This window comes from Temnothorax nylanderi, unplaced genomic scaffold (genome assembly GCF_030848795.1).
Source record: "Temnothorax nylanderi isolate EJ_2023f unplaced genomic scaffold, tnyl_v1.0 TNYL_tig0426_pilon, whole genome shotgun sequence".
NCBI classification, from domain to species: Eukaryota; Metazoa; Arthropoda; class Insecta; order Hymenoptera; family Formicidae; genus Temnothorax; species Temnothorax nylanderi.
In genome coordinates this window covers 41741-60474 of record NW_027249488.1, presented here as the reverse complement: position 1 = coordinate 60474, position 18734 = coordinate 41741, and the positions used below count along the sequence as shown (strand labels likewise).

Here is an 18734-nt window from a genome sequence, read left to right as displayed (position 1 = left end):
CATGTCGTAGGTCAACACACCGGCGAGGATTATAACAAAGCACGATTTGACACCGTCTCAAAATGACACGGATTTTTTGCATCATGCATGTGTCACGGTTTTGAGCAAATTGTAATCCATGCTCATGAACTTTGGTCGTTGGCAAATCGGGGTTTTACTATTGGTACATGCAATATTGTGACGGTGTCAAATCGTGCTTTGTTATAATCCTCGCCGGTGTGTTGACCTACGACATGCCTCTTCTTGCAAGACCTTTCATATCATTGTGTGTCGTGTCGACAAGATCGTCAAGTCTTCTCGCAGAGAGTATTCATTATGTACATGGCTCTGTATTCCACGTTTTTCAGACCGAATAGTTTCCTAAGGGATCTTTTTAACATCTCAACATTAATTGAACAAGTTTACAGATATGGATCAATTGGTCTATGTTTCTGATACTTTGAATCAGTAAACTCACCATACGGTACGGAGAACGTGTAACTTAACTTCTGTAACTACCGCTGAAGATGGCTCAAAGCTGAGCCGAAACGTACGGATCGATGTAATGTATCAAAACGACGAATAAATCAGTTATTTCTGATATTACGCACTGTGATCTGCGTCTGACCCTCATAGCCTTGACTTCTCCTATCAAAATAATTAGCAAATCAAATTTTTGTTTTAATTTTATATTCTTAACTGAAGAACTGAATAATTAGAATTTAGAATATTATTTATTTTAAGTAATATTATCAAGAAAACATTTTTTGTAAAGATCATCGTTACTTAAAAGAAGAGAAAACTGAGTAATTGGTTTTCTTAGCACTAGAATGATATTTTTTGCGTGTGCGTATACGGCACGCCATTTTACTATTTAATACCATCATAAAAATTCTACCAAATTAAATTGATACTCAAAGAAAAGAAATTATTATTATGTCTAGACATACTTATAATTCATCGAATTATTATTAAGCTATAATTGAAAATGCAGAATTACAATTATGTCTAGACAAAATATTAAAGTAATTCTTCAGTTTAGCTACCTCAGCACAGAAATCGATGAAATTAGGCTCATTCGACGCGTTTTTGCACGAAACGAAAGAATCTGGCAGAAAAAAGTGTCGCTCTGCCCCGCGACGCGAGATATTAATCGTTGACAGGAATCAGGTTATGATTCCTGTCATACCGACGAGATGTAGCGACTACGGACATATCCCGCGGCCACATGCGCATGCTCAGTGGCCGCACGCGCATGCAAAAGTGCGCCAATTTGAAACTAGTGTGCAAAATAAGAACTAGAATAAAACAAATGAAGCGCGCTAAAATCATACGTGAAGTCGCAGGCACGTGCAATAACAACTTCTATAAAGCAGGACATACACACGTGTGTGTGTGTGCCCTGCTTTAACGAAAATCATTAAACAGTTAAATACTTTTAAAGCGCGTCAACTAACCTATGTAGGTTAGTGACGCGCTTTAAACAGTTAAATATTTTTAAAGCGTGTCACTAACCTACATAGGTTAGTTGACGCGCTTTAAACACTTAAATACTTTTAAAGCGCGTCAACTAACCCATGTAAGTTAGTGGCGCGTTTTAAATAGTTAAATACAAAATATCTGCTTTTGAAAATCACAACTTCAAAATAATACATTTAATTATCTGGCAACTTTAACGATTAATATCTCGCTTCGCGGGGCAGAGCGACACTTTTTTCTGCCAGATTCTTTCGTTTCGTGCAAAAACGCGTCGAATAAGCCTAATTTCATCGATTTCTGTGCTAAGGTAGCTAAACTGAAGAATTACCCCCGAATTTTACTTATGTACGCAATTTTAATACTTGAATTTCTATTATGTACACAATTGTAATTCTGGAATTACTTTTTTTCTTTTGGTAAGTAACGGGGTTCTTTAAGAATGAATATTTTTTTGATAATAATCTTAAAATGTATTCATCACAAATTTTAAAAAAAGTCTTTATCATGTACTGGAAAAAAGAATTTATACTCCTTCAAAGAACATTATAAAATTTTATCAAAGAAAAGTCTAAATAATAAGCAAATCGAATTTTTGTTTTAATTTTATATTCTTAATTGAAAAGTTAAACAATTAGAATTCAGATTATTATTTGTTTTAAGTAAAGAGAGTGATGAGTGTATTTTAAGATTATTATCAAAAAAATATTCTTTGTGAAGATAACCGTTAAAAGAAGGGAAATGGAGTAATTGGTTTTCTTAGCACTAGAATGATATTTTTTGCGTGTGAATTGTGCATAAATAGCAATCGCGATATAAGATCGCGAGCCAAAAAATAATTTTTTTTCTGTGGCAAGAAAATGATAGAGCGCTATCATTTCCACACCACCTTGCGGTAGATAGCATGGCGCATTTTTTTTTAAGTGGTATCCCCAGTGGGTCTAATCCACTTTGCATTAAAATATGAGAATATTTTAATGCAAGAACTGTTCGAAGTGCCTTCCTCCTTCTCGTATACAGAATGCGCCATTTCCGGCGTGATGGTACCGAAAGCTGCGAAAATTTCTTCTCGTACCTCAGCTTCTGTACCACCACGCTTGTGCTCGACTAAATCTTTGATGTAACCCCAAACGAAATAGTCGAGCACGTTAAGATCCGCGCCGGCCAAATGATTGGGCCACCTCGACCCATCCATCAAACAACAAACGTTTGCAATTAATAATATTCTTTTGTTTTAACATGGTTTGTCGCTCCACGACAATACGTGCCCAGCGTCCGACGTGCGTGCATTCTCGCGAATATTTTGATAAATTGTAAGAAAATGTATACTGCTCGAGAGTATACCGACATGCTGATTACGTATGGAATGGCTGGAGAAAACGTCCGTGCCGCCGTTCGACTTTACGCGGAACGATTCCCCGGGCGTGAACGACATCCCGGATACAAAGTGATTTTGGGATGTGTCCGATGCGCCAGAGAGACACGATCTCTTTTCCCAAATTGGCGACATGCTGGTGCACCGTTGCAACGTCGCGTAATCGACGAAGAGAGAATCCTCCAAACATTCGAGGATTTCGAGGACAACCCCGAGAACCCCCAGAGACGACCTACCATATGCCGTGTCGCTGGTATGCTTGGTCTCTCCCGAAGCGTCGTACATCGGGTTCTACGTCAGGACGGATTGCACCCGTTTCATTATCAACGGGTGCAGCAACTTATTGCAAGAGATGCAGAGCAGCGCGTCTATTATTGTGAAGGTACTTTTATCATCTTTCTTTAATGTTTACGCTGCTTTTAACAAATAATAATTATCGGCGAAATACACAGGGTTCCTCGCGCAGTGTTGGCGAAACGCCCTTTTTCCCGACCGCATCCTGTGGACGGACGAAGCGACCTTCAAACCAAATGGCGTGTTTAACTCCCGTAATTTTTTATTATGGAAAGGTGAAAATCCGCACGCCATTCGCCAAGGCGCGTTTCAATATCGCTGGTCGATAAATGTTTGGGCAGGTATAAAAGCGAACCGAATTGTAAGTAATAAGTTTATGAGTTAAGAAAGTCCGTCTTTGTCTCCCTCACAGTTATTTCAAATCACACTCTTTCTATGGTTTTCAGATCGGTCCCTACATTCTCCCGCCACGCTTAACCGGGGAAATTTACGCGCGGTTTCTGGAAAATGAGTTGCCCGGTCTTCTCGAAGACGTTCCCCTTCGTGAACGGGAAGAGCTCATTTTCCAGCACGACGGGGCTCCCGCGCATTTTTCGCGACAGGCGCGAAATGTTTTAGATGCGCGATATCCGGACAGATGGATGGGTCGAGGTGGCCCAATCATTTGGCCGGCGCGGTCGCCGGATCTTAACGTGCTCGACTATTTCGTTTGGGGTTACATCAAAGATTTAGTCGAGCACAGGCGTGGTGGTACAGAAGCTGAGGTACGAGAAGAAATTCTCGCAGCTTTCGGTATCATCACGCCGGAAATGGCGCACTCTGTATACGAGAAGGAGGAAGGCACTTTGAACAGTTCTTGCATTAAAATATTCTCATATTTTAATGCAAAGTGGATTAGACCTTGTGACGACGACGACGATGTCCGCCCGGTCTCGCCGGCCGGGTAGGAGCGCGCCGTCGCTTTCCTCAGTGATCTCACTCAAAATCGCGATAGGACTCTACGTAGAAAACCAGATAGTAGCTCGACAAGACAATTTTCTCAAGATATGGGCGCCAGGTGCGGAGAAGGCCGCACCACCTTACGCAAAACGTAACTCTCTCAGGCGTGAGTCTATCGGTTGATCGCGGTTGGAAAAGGTGAGGGAGCGCAGCGCAATCAACACATCAGATTAAACAAAGAAAGAAAAATATATTTCAATCAGGGTGCAAGCATTGGAAATGAGTTAGAGATATATCCGTCGGCGAATAGAAGACCCGGATAGGCGCGACAGGTCACGCCCCAAGCGCAATATACACGCTTTCGCCGAGTTGCTCAGCAATCCCGACCGATTTCATAACATTAATAATCCCGACGCAGAACGAATTCCATCCGGAGTCTCGCGATACCGACGTAATCTCGCGATACGGCCAACTTACAATTAAGCGCGGAGTAACCGAGAACACTTACTTGCGACGAAACGCACGAACTAACGCAATTTACTTACCACTAAACGCGACATTCCCGTTACGAGAACATTTACTTACGACGAAACGCACAAACTAGCACAATTTACTTAAAATTAAACGCGACATACTCGTGAATCATGATTCGCGACGAAGCGCACAAACTAACGCAATTTTCTTACAACTAAACGCGACAGAATCGTAGGGCACCCGCACGCACGAGGGCGACTTCACGAGGGTCGAGATGACCGCACAACTCCCGCGAGTGCGCGAGTCCCGAATTGACCGCGGATCTCTCGATCACGCGAGTCCCAAATTGGCTGCGAATTTCCTGATTACGCGAGCCCCAAATGACCGCGAATCTCCCGATTACGCGAGTCCCGAAAGAACGCGAAACTCAAAGGCGCCCTGCGCCACGACGCGACCACGTGATGCCCACGAGAGGTCATCACGGTACTTACAATATTCACAACGCGAACAATGTTCTCCACGCAAATCTCTGACGTACGATCCTACGATCGAAGACGATTACCCGGACGCAAATTATACACGCTGACTGCCGGCGACCGCACGCCCGAATCCCCGAGACGGGCACTTACGATAACTTTTCCGCCCGGGCCCTCCCGCGATACGGTTCTCGATATTATTCAGTTAAGACGGGTCTCATTAATTCCCGCGGTACCACGCGACTCCCGGGAGGGCCTTAGTATTGCGACGATCTTACTTTTAGGAGGCAGAGCAGTGGCCTTAAATTTGCTGGCTGGATCGGCAGCTCGTCGTCGCAGTGGCAGGAGGGTTGGGGTGATACCTTTCGTAGCGGCGGCTCACACGACAGTAACGTTCCTTCGGTCCGGCGGGACCACGCTGGGCCCGCGCGCGCCCGCGCGTGCCGGTGTCCCTAGCCCTATCCGGTGCTGCGCCCTGGCACGATACCGATGCCCCTAGGCGATCGCCGCGCCTAACTAGGGCGCCCCTCGCAGCTGCTTCCATCCGCCGGCGGTAGTTTTGAATCCACCTGTGTGAGACCGGCTGTCCAGGCCGCGACTCACAGACCGGTCACCTGACGACCAGGCTGGACGGGCCGTGGCTCGTCGACCGGTAGCGGAATCCCGGCGGTGGCCCCATCCCTTGACGGGGACCTTCGTCGGGGCGTCCCCCTTCCCGGGCCCTCCGTATTCGGGATGCAGAAGTTAGTGCGGGCTAGTCGTGTGCCTTGACAGGCTTTTTTGTTGTTCCGGCTGTGGGCTCCAGCGTGACCCGCCCGTCGACCGTCCGTCCTCGGAAGCCTCCGGCTGTCCACCTGACAGTCCCGCGGTGCGGTATACGCCGGCACATAAACATTGTGGCCCTCCGCTCTGCACCCTCTCGCACCTGTAAGTCTCGCCAAAATCTTAGTCCCAACCTCAAAACGCTAGCGCCCCGCCCGCCTCGGGCGGAGGCACCACCCCTGACGCCTCCCTCGGCCGAGCTACTATCCGGGTCGGGGGGACGCGACATTTGTCACGTCACAACCTATATACTGGGGACACTTAAAAAAAAATGCGCCATGCTATCTACCGCAAGGTGATGTGAAAATGATAGCGCTCTATCATTTTCTTGCCACAGAAAGAAAATTATTTTTTGGCTCGCGATCTTATATCGCGATTGCTATTTATGCACAATTTACACGCAAAAAATATCATTCTAGTGCTAAATGGACTAAATAAGTAAATTTCGATGCAAATATCTTGCGAATGCTCGAGTATTGCATCGTGCCACTTTACCATTAATTAGTGGGGGGTTAACCCTACAACATATTAAAAATTTATTTAAATCGGTGAGGGCACTACCTGGTCCTCCCCTTGTAAGAAAACCAATTACTCCATTTCCCTTCTTTTAACGGTTATCTTCACAAAGAATATTTTTTTGATAATAATCTTAAAATACACTCATCACTCTCTTTACTTAAAACAAATAATAATCTGAATTCTAATTGTTTAACTTTTCAATTAAGAATATAAAATTAAAACAAAAATTCGATTTGCTTATTATTTAAACTTTTCTTTGATAAAATTTTATAATGTTCTTTGAAGGAGTATAAATTCTTTTTTCCAGTACATGATAAAGACTTTTTTTAAAATTTGTGATGAATACATTTTAAGATTATTATCAAAAAAATATTCATTCTTAAAGAACCCCGTTACTTACCAAAAGAAAAAAAGTAATTCCAGAATTACAATTGTGTACATAATAGAAATTCAAGTATTAAAATTGCGTACATAAGTAAAATTCGAGAATTACAATTATGTACATAATTTTAATTCCCGAAAATTTTTTATGTCATAACGTAAAATAAATTCAGAATTAATATTTTGTTTAGACATAATTGTAATTCTGCATTTTCAATTACAGCTTAATAATAATTCGATGAATTATAAGTATGTCTAGACATAATAATAATTTCTTTTCTTTGAGTATCAATTTAATTTGGTAGAATTTTTATGATGGTATTACATAGTAAAAAGGCGTGCCGTATACGCACACGCAAAAAAATATCATTCTAGTGCTAAGAAAACCAATTACTCAGTTTTCTCTTCTTTTAAGTAACGATGATTTTTACAAAAAATGTTTTCTTGATAATATTACTTAAAATAAATAATATTCTAAATTCTAATTATTCAGTTCTTCAGTTAAGAATATAAAATTAAAACAAAATTCGATTTGCTAATTATTTTGATAGGAGAAGTCAAGGCTATGAGGGTCAGACGCAGATCACAGTGCGTAATATCAGAAATAACTGATTTATTCGTCGTTTTGATACATTACATCGATCCGCACGTTTCGGCTCAGCTTTGAGCCATCTTCAGCGGTAGTTACAGAAGTTAAGTTACACGTTCTCTGTACCGTATGGTGAGTTTACTGATTCAAAGTATCAGAAACATAGACCAATTGATCCATATCTGTAAATTTGTTCAATTAATGTTGAGATATTAAAAATATCCCTTAGGAAACTCACCATTCGGTCTGAAAAACGTGGAATACAGAGCCATGTACATAATGAATACTCTCTGCGAGAAGACTTGACGATCTTGTCGACACGACACACAATGATATGAAAGGTCTTGCAAGAAGAGGCATGTCGTAGGTCAACACACCGGCGAGGATTATAACAAAGCACGATTTGACACCGTCACAATATTGCATGTACCAATAGTAAAACCCCGATTTGCCAACGACCAAAGTTCATGAGCATGGATTACAATTTGCTCAAAACCGTGACATATGCATGATGCAAAAAATCCGTGTCATTTTGAGACGGTGTCAAATCGTGCTTTGTTATAATCCTCGCCGGTTTGTTGACCTACGACATGCCTCTTCTTGCAAGACCTTTCATATCATTGCTGTGCATGTGTCGTGTCGATAAGATCGTTAAGTCTTCTCGCAGAGAGTATTCATTATGTACATGGCTCTGTATTCCACGTTTTTCAGACCGAATGGTGAGTTTCCTAAGGGATCTTTTTAATATCTCAACATTAATTGAACAAATTTACAGATATGGATCAATTGGTCTATGTTTCTGATATTTTGAATCAGTAAACTCACCATACGGTACGAAGAACGTGTAACTTAATTTCTGTAACTATCGCTGTAAGATGGCTCAAAACTGAGCCGAAACGTACGGATCGATGTAATGTATCAAAACGACGAATAAATCAGTTATTTCTGATATTACGCACTGTGATCTGCGTCTGACCCTCATAGCCTTGACTTCTCCTATTTTAATCTCGAGGGTCCTCATATTATTGTACTTTATTTATTATTTTGACTTTTCTTTGATAAAATTTTATTATGTTCTTTGAAGGAGTATAAATTCTTCTTTCGAGTACATGATAAAGACTCTTTCTAAAATTTGTACATTTTAAGACTATTATCAAGAAAATATTCTTTCTTAAAGACAACCGTTACTTACTAAAAGAAAAAAAGTAAATTGAGTAATCGCTTTTTTAAGCAGTACAATTGATATTTTCCTGTGTATGCATGTACACACGTATGTACATACGTACGTACAAAAAATTTTTCTATGTTAGAAAATTTTATTTCTATTTAAAAAAGGCGAGAAACTATCATCGCTCAGGACGGGGGCCCGGCGTTACGCGCCGCTCGTGCGTAATCATCGCCGCTTGTAGTAAACAACTGTCCGCGCGCCGACCGCGGGGCGGCCGCATCTCGCCGCGCGCTTGGTTTGGCGGTGGGCCGGGCCAACGTGCGGCGATTTTTAATCATTAATAACTCATTAACTATTGCGAAAATTGCAAAATGGTACATGACTTTTCGACTCAGTTTGGCTCGCTCTGTCTAAATATGAGAAAAGTACCAAACATTCAGGGACACCTTGTATGTATAATATCGAAGGACATGTTCGTTAATTTATTCATTATACTATGAATAAATCATGAATTTTATTATTATTTATTAATAGATATTAAGTGTTATTTATTATGTTCCATTTACTTTAATATGTCTTTACTAGCATAAATGAGTTTATCATAATAATACAATAACTCACATAACGGTAATGTATAATAAACGTGTATCATTTAAATAAATAATTTTCAAGAATATAAATATATTGGTATATATTGGTATATATTGGTCGCATATCTGCACAATTATACACGATTCTCGCTTTTAGGAAAGTAAAAAAATACTGGTTGCAAAAATGTAAATTGCTATGCTATTTCTATTTGTGTAAAGAAAATTATTAAATTAAATATAAAAATAGAAATATACTACGTTAACGCGAACGTTACTTCTATAGTAACTTATGATAATTCACTCATTTACGCGGAGTAAATTATCGTAAGTTACTACAAAATCCCGTTTACGCGAATTATCGTAAGTTACTACAGAAGTAACGCTCGCGTAAACGTAGTGATAGTTACATTATTTATTTTTATTTAATATTTAATATTTTAATATTTTAATATTTTTATTCATTTTAGTATTACAAACACATTGTATGTATACATATAACATTGCCAGTGCGTGGACTGCGTGGTAAAACGAAATGCGGACACCCGAGTTATGGTACGGATCGAACGGGAGGAAGAAAGACAGAAGATCATATGTCTGCTTTCTTTTATTCAGCCGAAGGCAACCGAAGCGCTGAGCGCACACGGACGTGGCTCGTGTTTTGTGTGAGTATCCCCTCCATCTCCATGACGACCACATTGATTGCAACGGAGTTATAGCGTGCATTATCTAGCATTGCTGATACAAAGTTTACTGCAAATATAAGTGCATATAAGTGTATACATACGTGTCTAAATACGCTAGCTGGGAAATCGTTGTGTCGACTTCATCATTTTCATCATTATGGATGAGTGTTGTAAAAGTGCGTTGCAACGTATGAAACTGTCACACCTTATAAAATTATTTGAAGGTATGTATGATTAAATATCTTTTTACAATTCAAATAAATTATTATTTTTTCTTTATGCATTTTTTCCTTTTACTTCTCCTCTTACCTTAAATATTAATATAAAATGGAACATTAGTTACTGTTATTTACTGGATAATAAGCTGTTAAAGCTATCATAGGTGTCACATAAAGTTGTCGTATGCGGTTAACTTTTCCCTTCATTCTTTCTTTAAAATTTTTAACTGTAAACTGTGTTTTAATAAGAATAATCCTTTCTAAAAAAAGGCATGTTAAATCGATACTCGCATCTCTCGAAGTCTTCTCGAAAGTCTCGAATTGCTTTGTTGGCTCTTTTCCGCGATGTTGATTGGTTTTCTCGCGGCGATTACAGCTAACATCACGGAGAACAAGTATTTTCACAGATCTGTGGTATTTTGACAAACGTGAGTCGAGAGGTTAATAAGTGAATAAAGAAGTATATGAATTATTTATATTATAATATATAAATAATAATGTTGATTCTTCTTCTATGATTTCTCTCTTAAGAAAAGAAGAAGATAAGTCTACTTCTTTTCCTTTTGGAAAAGAGAATATCAGCTTTCAAGTTTATTTTAGATAAGTTTTATGAAATGTTCTTATTACTATTTTTATTCTTATTAATATTTTAGAAATGATACTTTGTGTTATATTTTATTTTTAGTTAGCGGTTTTACGCTGCTAATAAATTGCTGAGATTCAAGATCAATCAAATTTATTGTGGAGAGTAAATATTTTGACTGTCAAGAGGTTATTAGTGTAATGTGAATTTACTGGTGCGTAAATTTGTTCTTTCTTTCTCTTTCTTTCCCTTCTTTAAACTATCAAATACAGAATGTAACATTTTAATTTAATTGTAATTTATTTAAATCAGCTAGAGTATAAATCCTACCATTATATATTATATATTATATAATTCAAAAACACTTCAATAAAAGAGAATGCTATGTCGATTTACTAGAAGCATTCCAGGATGTGAGTAAAGATATTTCTTTCAATCCCGTATGAATATAAAAATGTCAGCTTATCTTTTCTTTTTTGAATTAATTCTATATATAATCAATTAAATATATATAAATGTATATTGGCAGATTATATTTGAGACATCAATGGGCGAGTGTTTAGAATTGAACTCGACCAATTTTAACAAGAAGCCCGATCTGAATCTATTTACGATGGATTGATAAAGGAGATGCAAGGAATAGTAGAAGATAAATGGCATATTTTTATCAGCACTATAAGGATTATTATTCTGCCAGATGTTTAATAGGTACCCGGAAAAAAAAGATTATATATAATTATATATAATTATATATAAACTAGCTGGTTACCCGGGCTTCGCCCCGAAGGACATATGTAATAAGACACGCAAATATTCTCTCTCTCTCTCTCTCTTTCTCTCTCTCTCTCTCTCTCTCTCTCTCTCTCTCTCTCTCTCTCTCTCTCTCTCTCTCTCTCTCTCTCTCTCTCTCTCTCTCTCTCTCTCTCTCTCTCTCTCTCTCTCTCTCCTCTCTCTCTCTCTCCTCTCTCTCTCTCTCTCTCTCTCTCTCTCTCTCTCTCTCTCTCTCTCTCTCTCTCTCTCTCTCTCTCTCTCTCTCTCTCTCTCTCTCTCTCTCTCTCTCTCTCTCTCTCTCTCTCTCTCTCTCTCTCTCTCTCTCCCCCTCCCCTCCCCTCCCCTCCCCTCTCTCTCCTCTTTCTTCCTCTCTCCCCCTCCCTCCCCCTCCCAAAAATTGGAAAAATTATAAAAACCGGTTTCCAAAAAAATCAGTAACAAAAACTATACACATCATGGCGCTCCCCGGAAAATTCTACCCCTACTTCATATACAATTCTTTAAGATTCGGTCAATTAATTCCCGAAAATTGAAAAAATTTCGGTTACCGGCTTCCAAAAGATCGGTAACAAAAAATTATACACTTTATAGCACTCCCCGGAAAATTCTACCCCTGTTTAATCTATAATTCTTTGAGATTCGGTCAATTATTTCCCGAAAAATTAGAAAAATTAGAAAAACCGGTTTCCAGAAAATCGATAACAAAAAACTATACACATAGTGGCACTCCCCGGAAAATTCTACCCCTATTTCATATACTTATGGTAAAAATTCGGTTCAGGGGTTTGAGATTCGGTCAATTATTTCTCGAAAAATTAGAAGAATTAAAAAAACCGGTTTCCAGGAAATCGGTAACGAAAAACTATACACATAGTGGCACTCCCCGGAAAATTCTACCCCTATTTCATATTTTTGGTGAAAATTCGATTCAGGGGTTTGGGCTGGGCGTAATATATATACAATTCTTTAAGATTCGGTCAATTAATTCCCGAAAAATTAAAAAAATTTCGATACCGGCTTCCAAAAAGATCGGTAACGAAAAATTATACACTTTATAGCACTCCCCGGAAATTTCTACCCCTGTTTGGTCTATAATTCTTTAAGATTCAATCAATTATTTCCCGAAAAATTAAAAAAATTAGAAAACAAAAATTAGAAAAATTAGAAAAATTAAAAAAACCGGTTTCCAGAAAATCAGTAACAAAAAACTATACACATAGTGGCACTCCCCGGAAAATTCTACCCCTATTTCATATACTTTTGATAAAAATTCGGTTCAGAGGTTTAGGCTGAGCGATATTAAAGAATCCGTGAAAACACGTTTTACTCCTTTTCACCCCGTTAGGGCTCGAATTTCTAAAAATCCCTTCTTAGTGGCACTCCCCGGAAAATTCTACCCCTATTTCATATACTTTTGGTGAAAATTCGGTTCAGGGGTTTGGGCTGGGCGTTGATGAGTGAGTGAGTCAGTCAGGACATCTTCCTTTATATATATAGATATATATGATTATATATGATTATATATAAATTTTGTCTCTATATTATATGAAATTATATATGGGTCCATATATGATTATATATGGACATATATAATTCCAGATATAACTAGAAAAGAACAATAGATCATATATGCACTCATATATGGATCCATATAAGATTCATATGGGAGTATATATGTATAACCCTATATGATTATATAATATAATTATATATAATTATATTATATAGAGACAAAGTTCATATATAATCATATATATTTATATATAATTATATATAATCTTTTTTTCCCGGGTAGACAGGATGTCTAATATATATATATATATATATATATATATATATATATATATATATATATATATATATTGCTTCCTCATAGAGGAAGCTTTGTTTTCGTGAAAAAAATTTTTTTTAGATATTTTTGGCAACGTGTTTAGAATGTTCTAAAACATCGAAAAATTACTTTTGTACAAAATGTCCGTGTGTATGTATGTATGTATGTCTGTATGTGTGTGTGTGTGTGTATATGTTGTTGTCCGTATGTGCTCTAACTTCCGTAATTTTTTAGATATTGGGATGTTTTTTTTTAATCGATAGAGTATCATTCAAGGAAGGTTGGTATTGAATTTGGTGATGATTGGTAAAGGGGTTCTTTTAAAAAAAAATTTTGAAATTTTTTAGAAATGTCCGTGGTTGCTCTAACTTACGCAAATTTGGAGATATCAATCTATTTCTAATTTTATTATATTTTTCAGTTTTTTCTACCCCTATTTCATATATAAAGTTTTAAGATTTGTTTGATTAGACCCAGCTTTATAAGCGATCAAAGGTCCATAATTTTGCTCGCATATAAAGCTAAGTCTAATCAACCGAATTTAAAAGAATTATATATGAAATAGGGGTAGAAAAGAGAGAGAGAGAGAGAGAGAGAGAGAGAGAGAGAGAGAGAGAGGAGAGAGAGAGAGAGAGAGAGAGAGAGAGAGAGAGAGAGAGAGAGAGAGAGAGAGAGAGAGAGAGAGAGAGAGAGAGAGAGACCGAAGTAAAAATTGTTTTTTGAGTTTTCGATGCCAATGTGTTGCTTATGTTCGAAAACGTCGAAAAATCGTAGAGTATCATTAAAAATAGGTTGGCGTTGAATTATCTTTTTTTTTGTTTATGGTATAACTTCCGTAATTTTTGAGATATTGGGATGTTTTTTTTTAATCGATAGAGTATCATTCAAGGAAGGTTGGTATTGAATTTGGCGATGATCGGTAAAGGGGTTCTTTTTTAAAAAAATTTTGAATTTTTTTAGAAATGTCCGTTGTTGCTCTAACTTCCGCAAATTTGGAGATATCGATCTATTTCTAATTTTATTATATTTTTCAGTCTTTTGTACCCATATTTCATATATAATTTTTTAAGATTTGGTTGATTAGACCCAGTTTTATACGCGATCAAAAACAAAATCAATATAAACGAAAAAGTATAATTAAAGAAAGTTAAGGAAGGATAGAGGCAGATAGACTTTCAGGAAAAAAACAAGAAGATGCAGCTTGTAAATTTTATGAAAAAATTTGAAAAAAATATTGTGCAAATTAGAAATTTGCACTTGGCTTCCTCATCAAATTAAAATTGTGCAAATTAGAAATTTGCACTTGGGTTCCTCATCAAATTGAGATGTAGAAATTTGCACGTCACAATTTTGAAGTGAGAGAGTAGGAAATTAGCAAATTGAATCCACAACGTATTGCTACGTGCGAAAAGCTTCCTCTATGAGGAAGCCAAACTAAAAATTATGCATCTAATAAAATACAAGATTCCTCATAGAGGAGCTTTGAACGCGTAGCAATACGTTGTGGATTCAATTTGCTAATTTTATACATAATATGTATGTATATATGTATGTGTGTGTATGTGTGTATATATGTGTGTATATGTGTGTATGTATGTATGTATGTATGTATGTATGTATATACAATATGTGTGTGTGTGTAAATCCCAGCAAACACCAAATTACATGTAACTTACATGTTTATACTTGTAATTTTCTACTCAACAATGTAAATGTTATATAACACACGTGTTTTATTGCAATTACATTGTTAGATAGGAAATTACAACTAATATGTAAATACTTGGTGTTTGCTGGGTATATATGTATATATATAGATATAATATTCTTTTATTAACAGTGCGTTCTGCGAACGTACTCTTTATATATCTCTTCTTGAAGTTTGCCTCGTGGCGTGATTTACCGCTGTATCGCTTGTTTTAACTTAACTTCATAGTAAAGATTCAATTTTTAAAACATTGGAAGACATTTTCGTAAATAAGAAAGAAGGAAGAAAAGAGGAAAGAAAGGTTAATAAGAAAATAAAAGGAAGAATTATATTTTGATTCATTTAAAGACGTACTACCGTGATCAAGGAGAACCTCTAGGATACGTTCATAGGGCGCTGCACTGTCCCTTCCATCATTTTTACAATTCAATCCTGCTTCCATATTTATAATTCGTAGGTACATATATTTCAATAAATGAAACGTATCTAACCAATACCAATGCCAAATTTCATTTATAGCAAATGTTCGAGAAATTAGAGATAATTGCGTCAGCAAATATTGGAGATCGGAAAATGTTTTTTTTCCCTAAATTTTTCAATATTTATTAAAAATAAATACACACACACACACACACACACACGCACACACATACACAAACACACACACACACACACACACACACATATGTATATATGTGTGTATATATATATATAAGATTTACGTGATATATTAAACATGGTTTGAGATAAATATGTCTGCAAAATATATTTTTAAATGTATTTTTTAATGTAAAGTAGATTATATTATGCTGAATATATTTCTTATATCTTTATTGTTTATACAGAATGTCAGACAATTCTAAAAATATTGGTTCCGAGTCGGAATTAGAAGATTACGACGATTCAGATTTAGATATGGCAAAAGTTAATATTAATGAAAAAGAAAAAAATAATGACAAAATAGAAGAAAAAGATGATGATTTTGATGCAATAAATTTATTAACACCTAATGAAGACATTGACTCAATAAAAATGTTTGATTCAACAGTGTAAGTATACATATTGTATTTACTAATTAAAAAATAAATCAGTACAATAAAGAATATTGAGGCTTTCGTGACTTAACCCGTTTATATTAAATATACACTTTACGTTGATTTGTATACGATGACTTAACTCTGTCTCTTTATAATAATAGTATAGATATGAGTTTATTCAACAAATGTAAATTAATTATAAATTAATTTATTATAATATAGATAATAATTTGTTATTTAATTGATATTATAGAGAAGTAATAGGATATATTGACAGCATAGAGGCTCCTCGGTCTGTAGGTGATCAAAAACAATACAGATTTTTTAAATTTTACATCAATAACGGTAGTGGAAGAAGAATTCAAGTAGTTGCATGGAACGATGAGGTAGAGCGTATTGAACAACAGATAACAACTAATATTGTAAGTGTCCTTAATTTTTAAGATTAAAAATAAGTTTTTATTTATTAATTACTATTATAAACTAAAATTAAATTCTAGCTGATGTTTTTTAAACAATTAAATGATAAAAAATTTAATAATTTATTACATTTCTTTTTCCAAAAAGTTAATTTAACATTAAAAACAAAATATAAACTTAACAAAAACATGTAAACTTAACTTAACAGTTTACTTATAATTAGATTGTAGATTTAGACGGAGTACAAGCAAGAACACCTAAAGTAGCAATGTATAATAATGGAAATGTTCCATTTGAATTACACGTTAGAGGCAATACTGTTTTAACAATATTGGGAAAGTATAATCCTTCCAATATAGTTAATAATAATCCTCAAGAAATTGAATTTAAAGATATTTTAAATACTTCTGAACGTGTCAGTAAGTTCTATTGATGAATATTTCAAAGATACAATTAAACTATATGTATTATATATATCTACTTTTGTGTATTTATATGCGTGTAAATATGCTTGCGTGTTAAACTTTCTTTAATCAATAACTCAAATATTTAATTGTTTTAATGTTTTCCAGTATTAAAGGGATTTCTAAAAAGTAATTTTGGCGCGATATATAATAATAAACTTAATAAAAAAATTGGTTGTGGAGCTATCACGGATGGAAATTATAAAATTGAAATACACATTTTAAATTTTGATTTAAACAAATATTTACAAAAAAAATTTAAAAGAGGAGATAAAATACAAGTTGTTGGAAATGTACAAAATACAGGTATTATTATTGTATAATAAGTCTGAGAGAGATTGTCTGATAATAGACTTATTAACTACTAAAATGATTGTAAAAAGATAGAAAACTCTTTTATTCAATCTAAGACTATTTACATAAAACATATATTGCTACATTTATTATCGGACATCCTACGTTTGTCTTTAAGTCTTTTTTAAGTATTATTATTATTTTAATTTTTACAGCTGATCCTCCATATTTAATAGTAACATGTATTGAGGATATTAAAAAATTGGAAGGACGTATGTCTTTAGGACAATTGGTAAAGGGGATACAAACCCCTAAGAAAAGAAAACTGGATGATAATTTATTACAGCAGGTATAATTCTAAAAAATATTGATGTTTCTGTCTACTGGCTACTTATATCCTTGTTTTATTTGATGATATCAAAAGCGTGAAATTGCATGCCATAATTCTAAAAAATATTGATGTTTCTGTCTACTGGCTACTTATATCCTTGTTTTATTTGATGATATCAGAAGCGTGAAATTGCATGCCAAAAATTTTTACAGTATACGTTGAAATAAAAAGACATCCATAAAACATAATTGTAATTGATTTAGTACATTTGTAAAATACCGAACACTTTGGCTTTAATAATCACAAAATAGCCACAAAATTAACGTGACAATAACAATAATAACAATAAATAATAAATAATAATAATAAATAATAACAATATATAATAATAAATAATAATAATAAATAATAAATAATAAAGCATTTATATATTATTTTATTTTTCAGGGACAGAACAAGGCTGCATCTTCAACATCAAAATTTTTGAAAAAAAATAATTAATAAATTTATAATTTTTATTGTATTTATTAAGATGTTCAATGTTGTTAAATTGTTATTCTTAAAAATAAATTAAAAATTATTCTTAAAAATAAATTAAAAATAAATTAAGTAATTAAAGAGTTAAAAATTAATTGTTTATTAATTGTCTGCTGAACGTGCCTAAATAACTGCGTTTGAAAAGCGTGTTATTAGCTATTTGCTTGTTCTATTCTTATTTAAAGCCTTGTATCCACAATACTAGAAATTGCTCTAAGATCTCGAACGGTGAAACAATTAACCAATCGTATTTAATTGGTCGAATTAGTTAAATATGCAATTGGTCATGTCTTTCTCCATACAATATCTCGACATTATTAACGCTAATAGCTTCTCCCTTGAATGTGCCCAAAGATCCGTATTCATAGGTCGGTATTCATAGTTGGATTTTATATTTAAGACCATCTTAAGTACTGAAGATAGTTCATATTTAACTCTTTCGTTGACGTAGCGATTACTTCGTGAGCAACTGTCATTGCAGCTGTTATTTAGACATTTTGTAACAATAATAATAATATTTACGTATGCAAAAAACCTTTGTGTGTGAATATAAGATACTGGTAAGTTTCAAGCTTACTTTTCTATAAAATACATTCTTATTTATATATATATTCTTATTTATATATGTATGGCATATGTATGTATATATATGTATATACATATATATATATATATATATATATATGTATGTGTATATGTATACATGTGTGTATGTATATATATGTATGTATATATGTATGCGCGCGTATACATAATAATAATAAACAGTATACAT

General features: G+C 35.1%; 1 protein-coding gene across 2 annotated transcripts; it reads left to right on the top strand.

The window, feature by feature from the left end:
• The first annotated feature begins 9791 nt into the window (after window positions 1-9791).
• LOC139782592 (uncharacterized) lies at window positions 9792-18054 on the top strand. Of its 2 annotated transcripts, XM_071721612.1 has the most exons (8): window positions 9792-9989; window positions 11096-11274; window positions 15722-15925; window positions 16167-16335; window positions 16557-16752; window positions 16906-17103; window positions 17307-17440; window positions 17870-18054. In XM_071721612.1, the coding sequence occupies exons 2-8, from the start codon at window positions 11264-11266 to the stop codon at window positions 17921-17923; spliced, it is 966 nt and encodes a 321-aa protein (XP_071577713.1). In that variant the 5' UTR covers window positions 9792-9989; window positions 11096-11263; the 3' UTR covers window positions 17924-18054. The 2 variants fall into 2 exon arrangements, with proteins under 2 accessions (XP_071577713.1, XP_071577714.1); XM_071721613.1 differs by lacking the exon at window positions 11096-11274.
• Window positions 18055-18734: the final 680 nt, after the last annotated feature.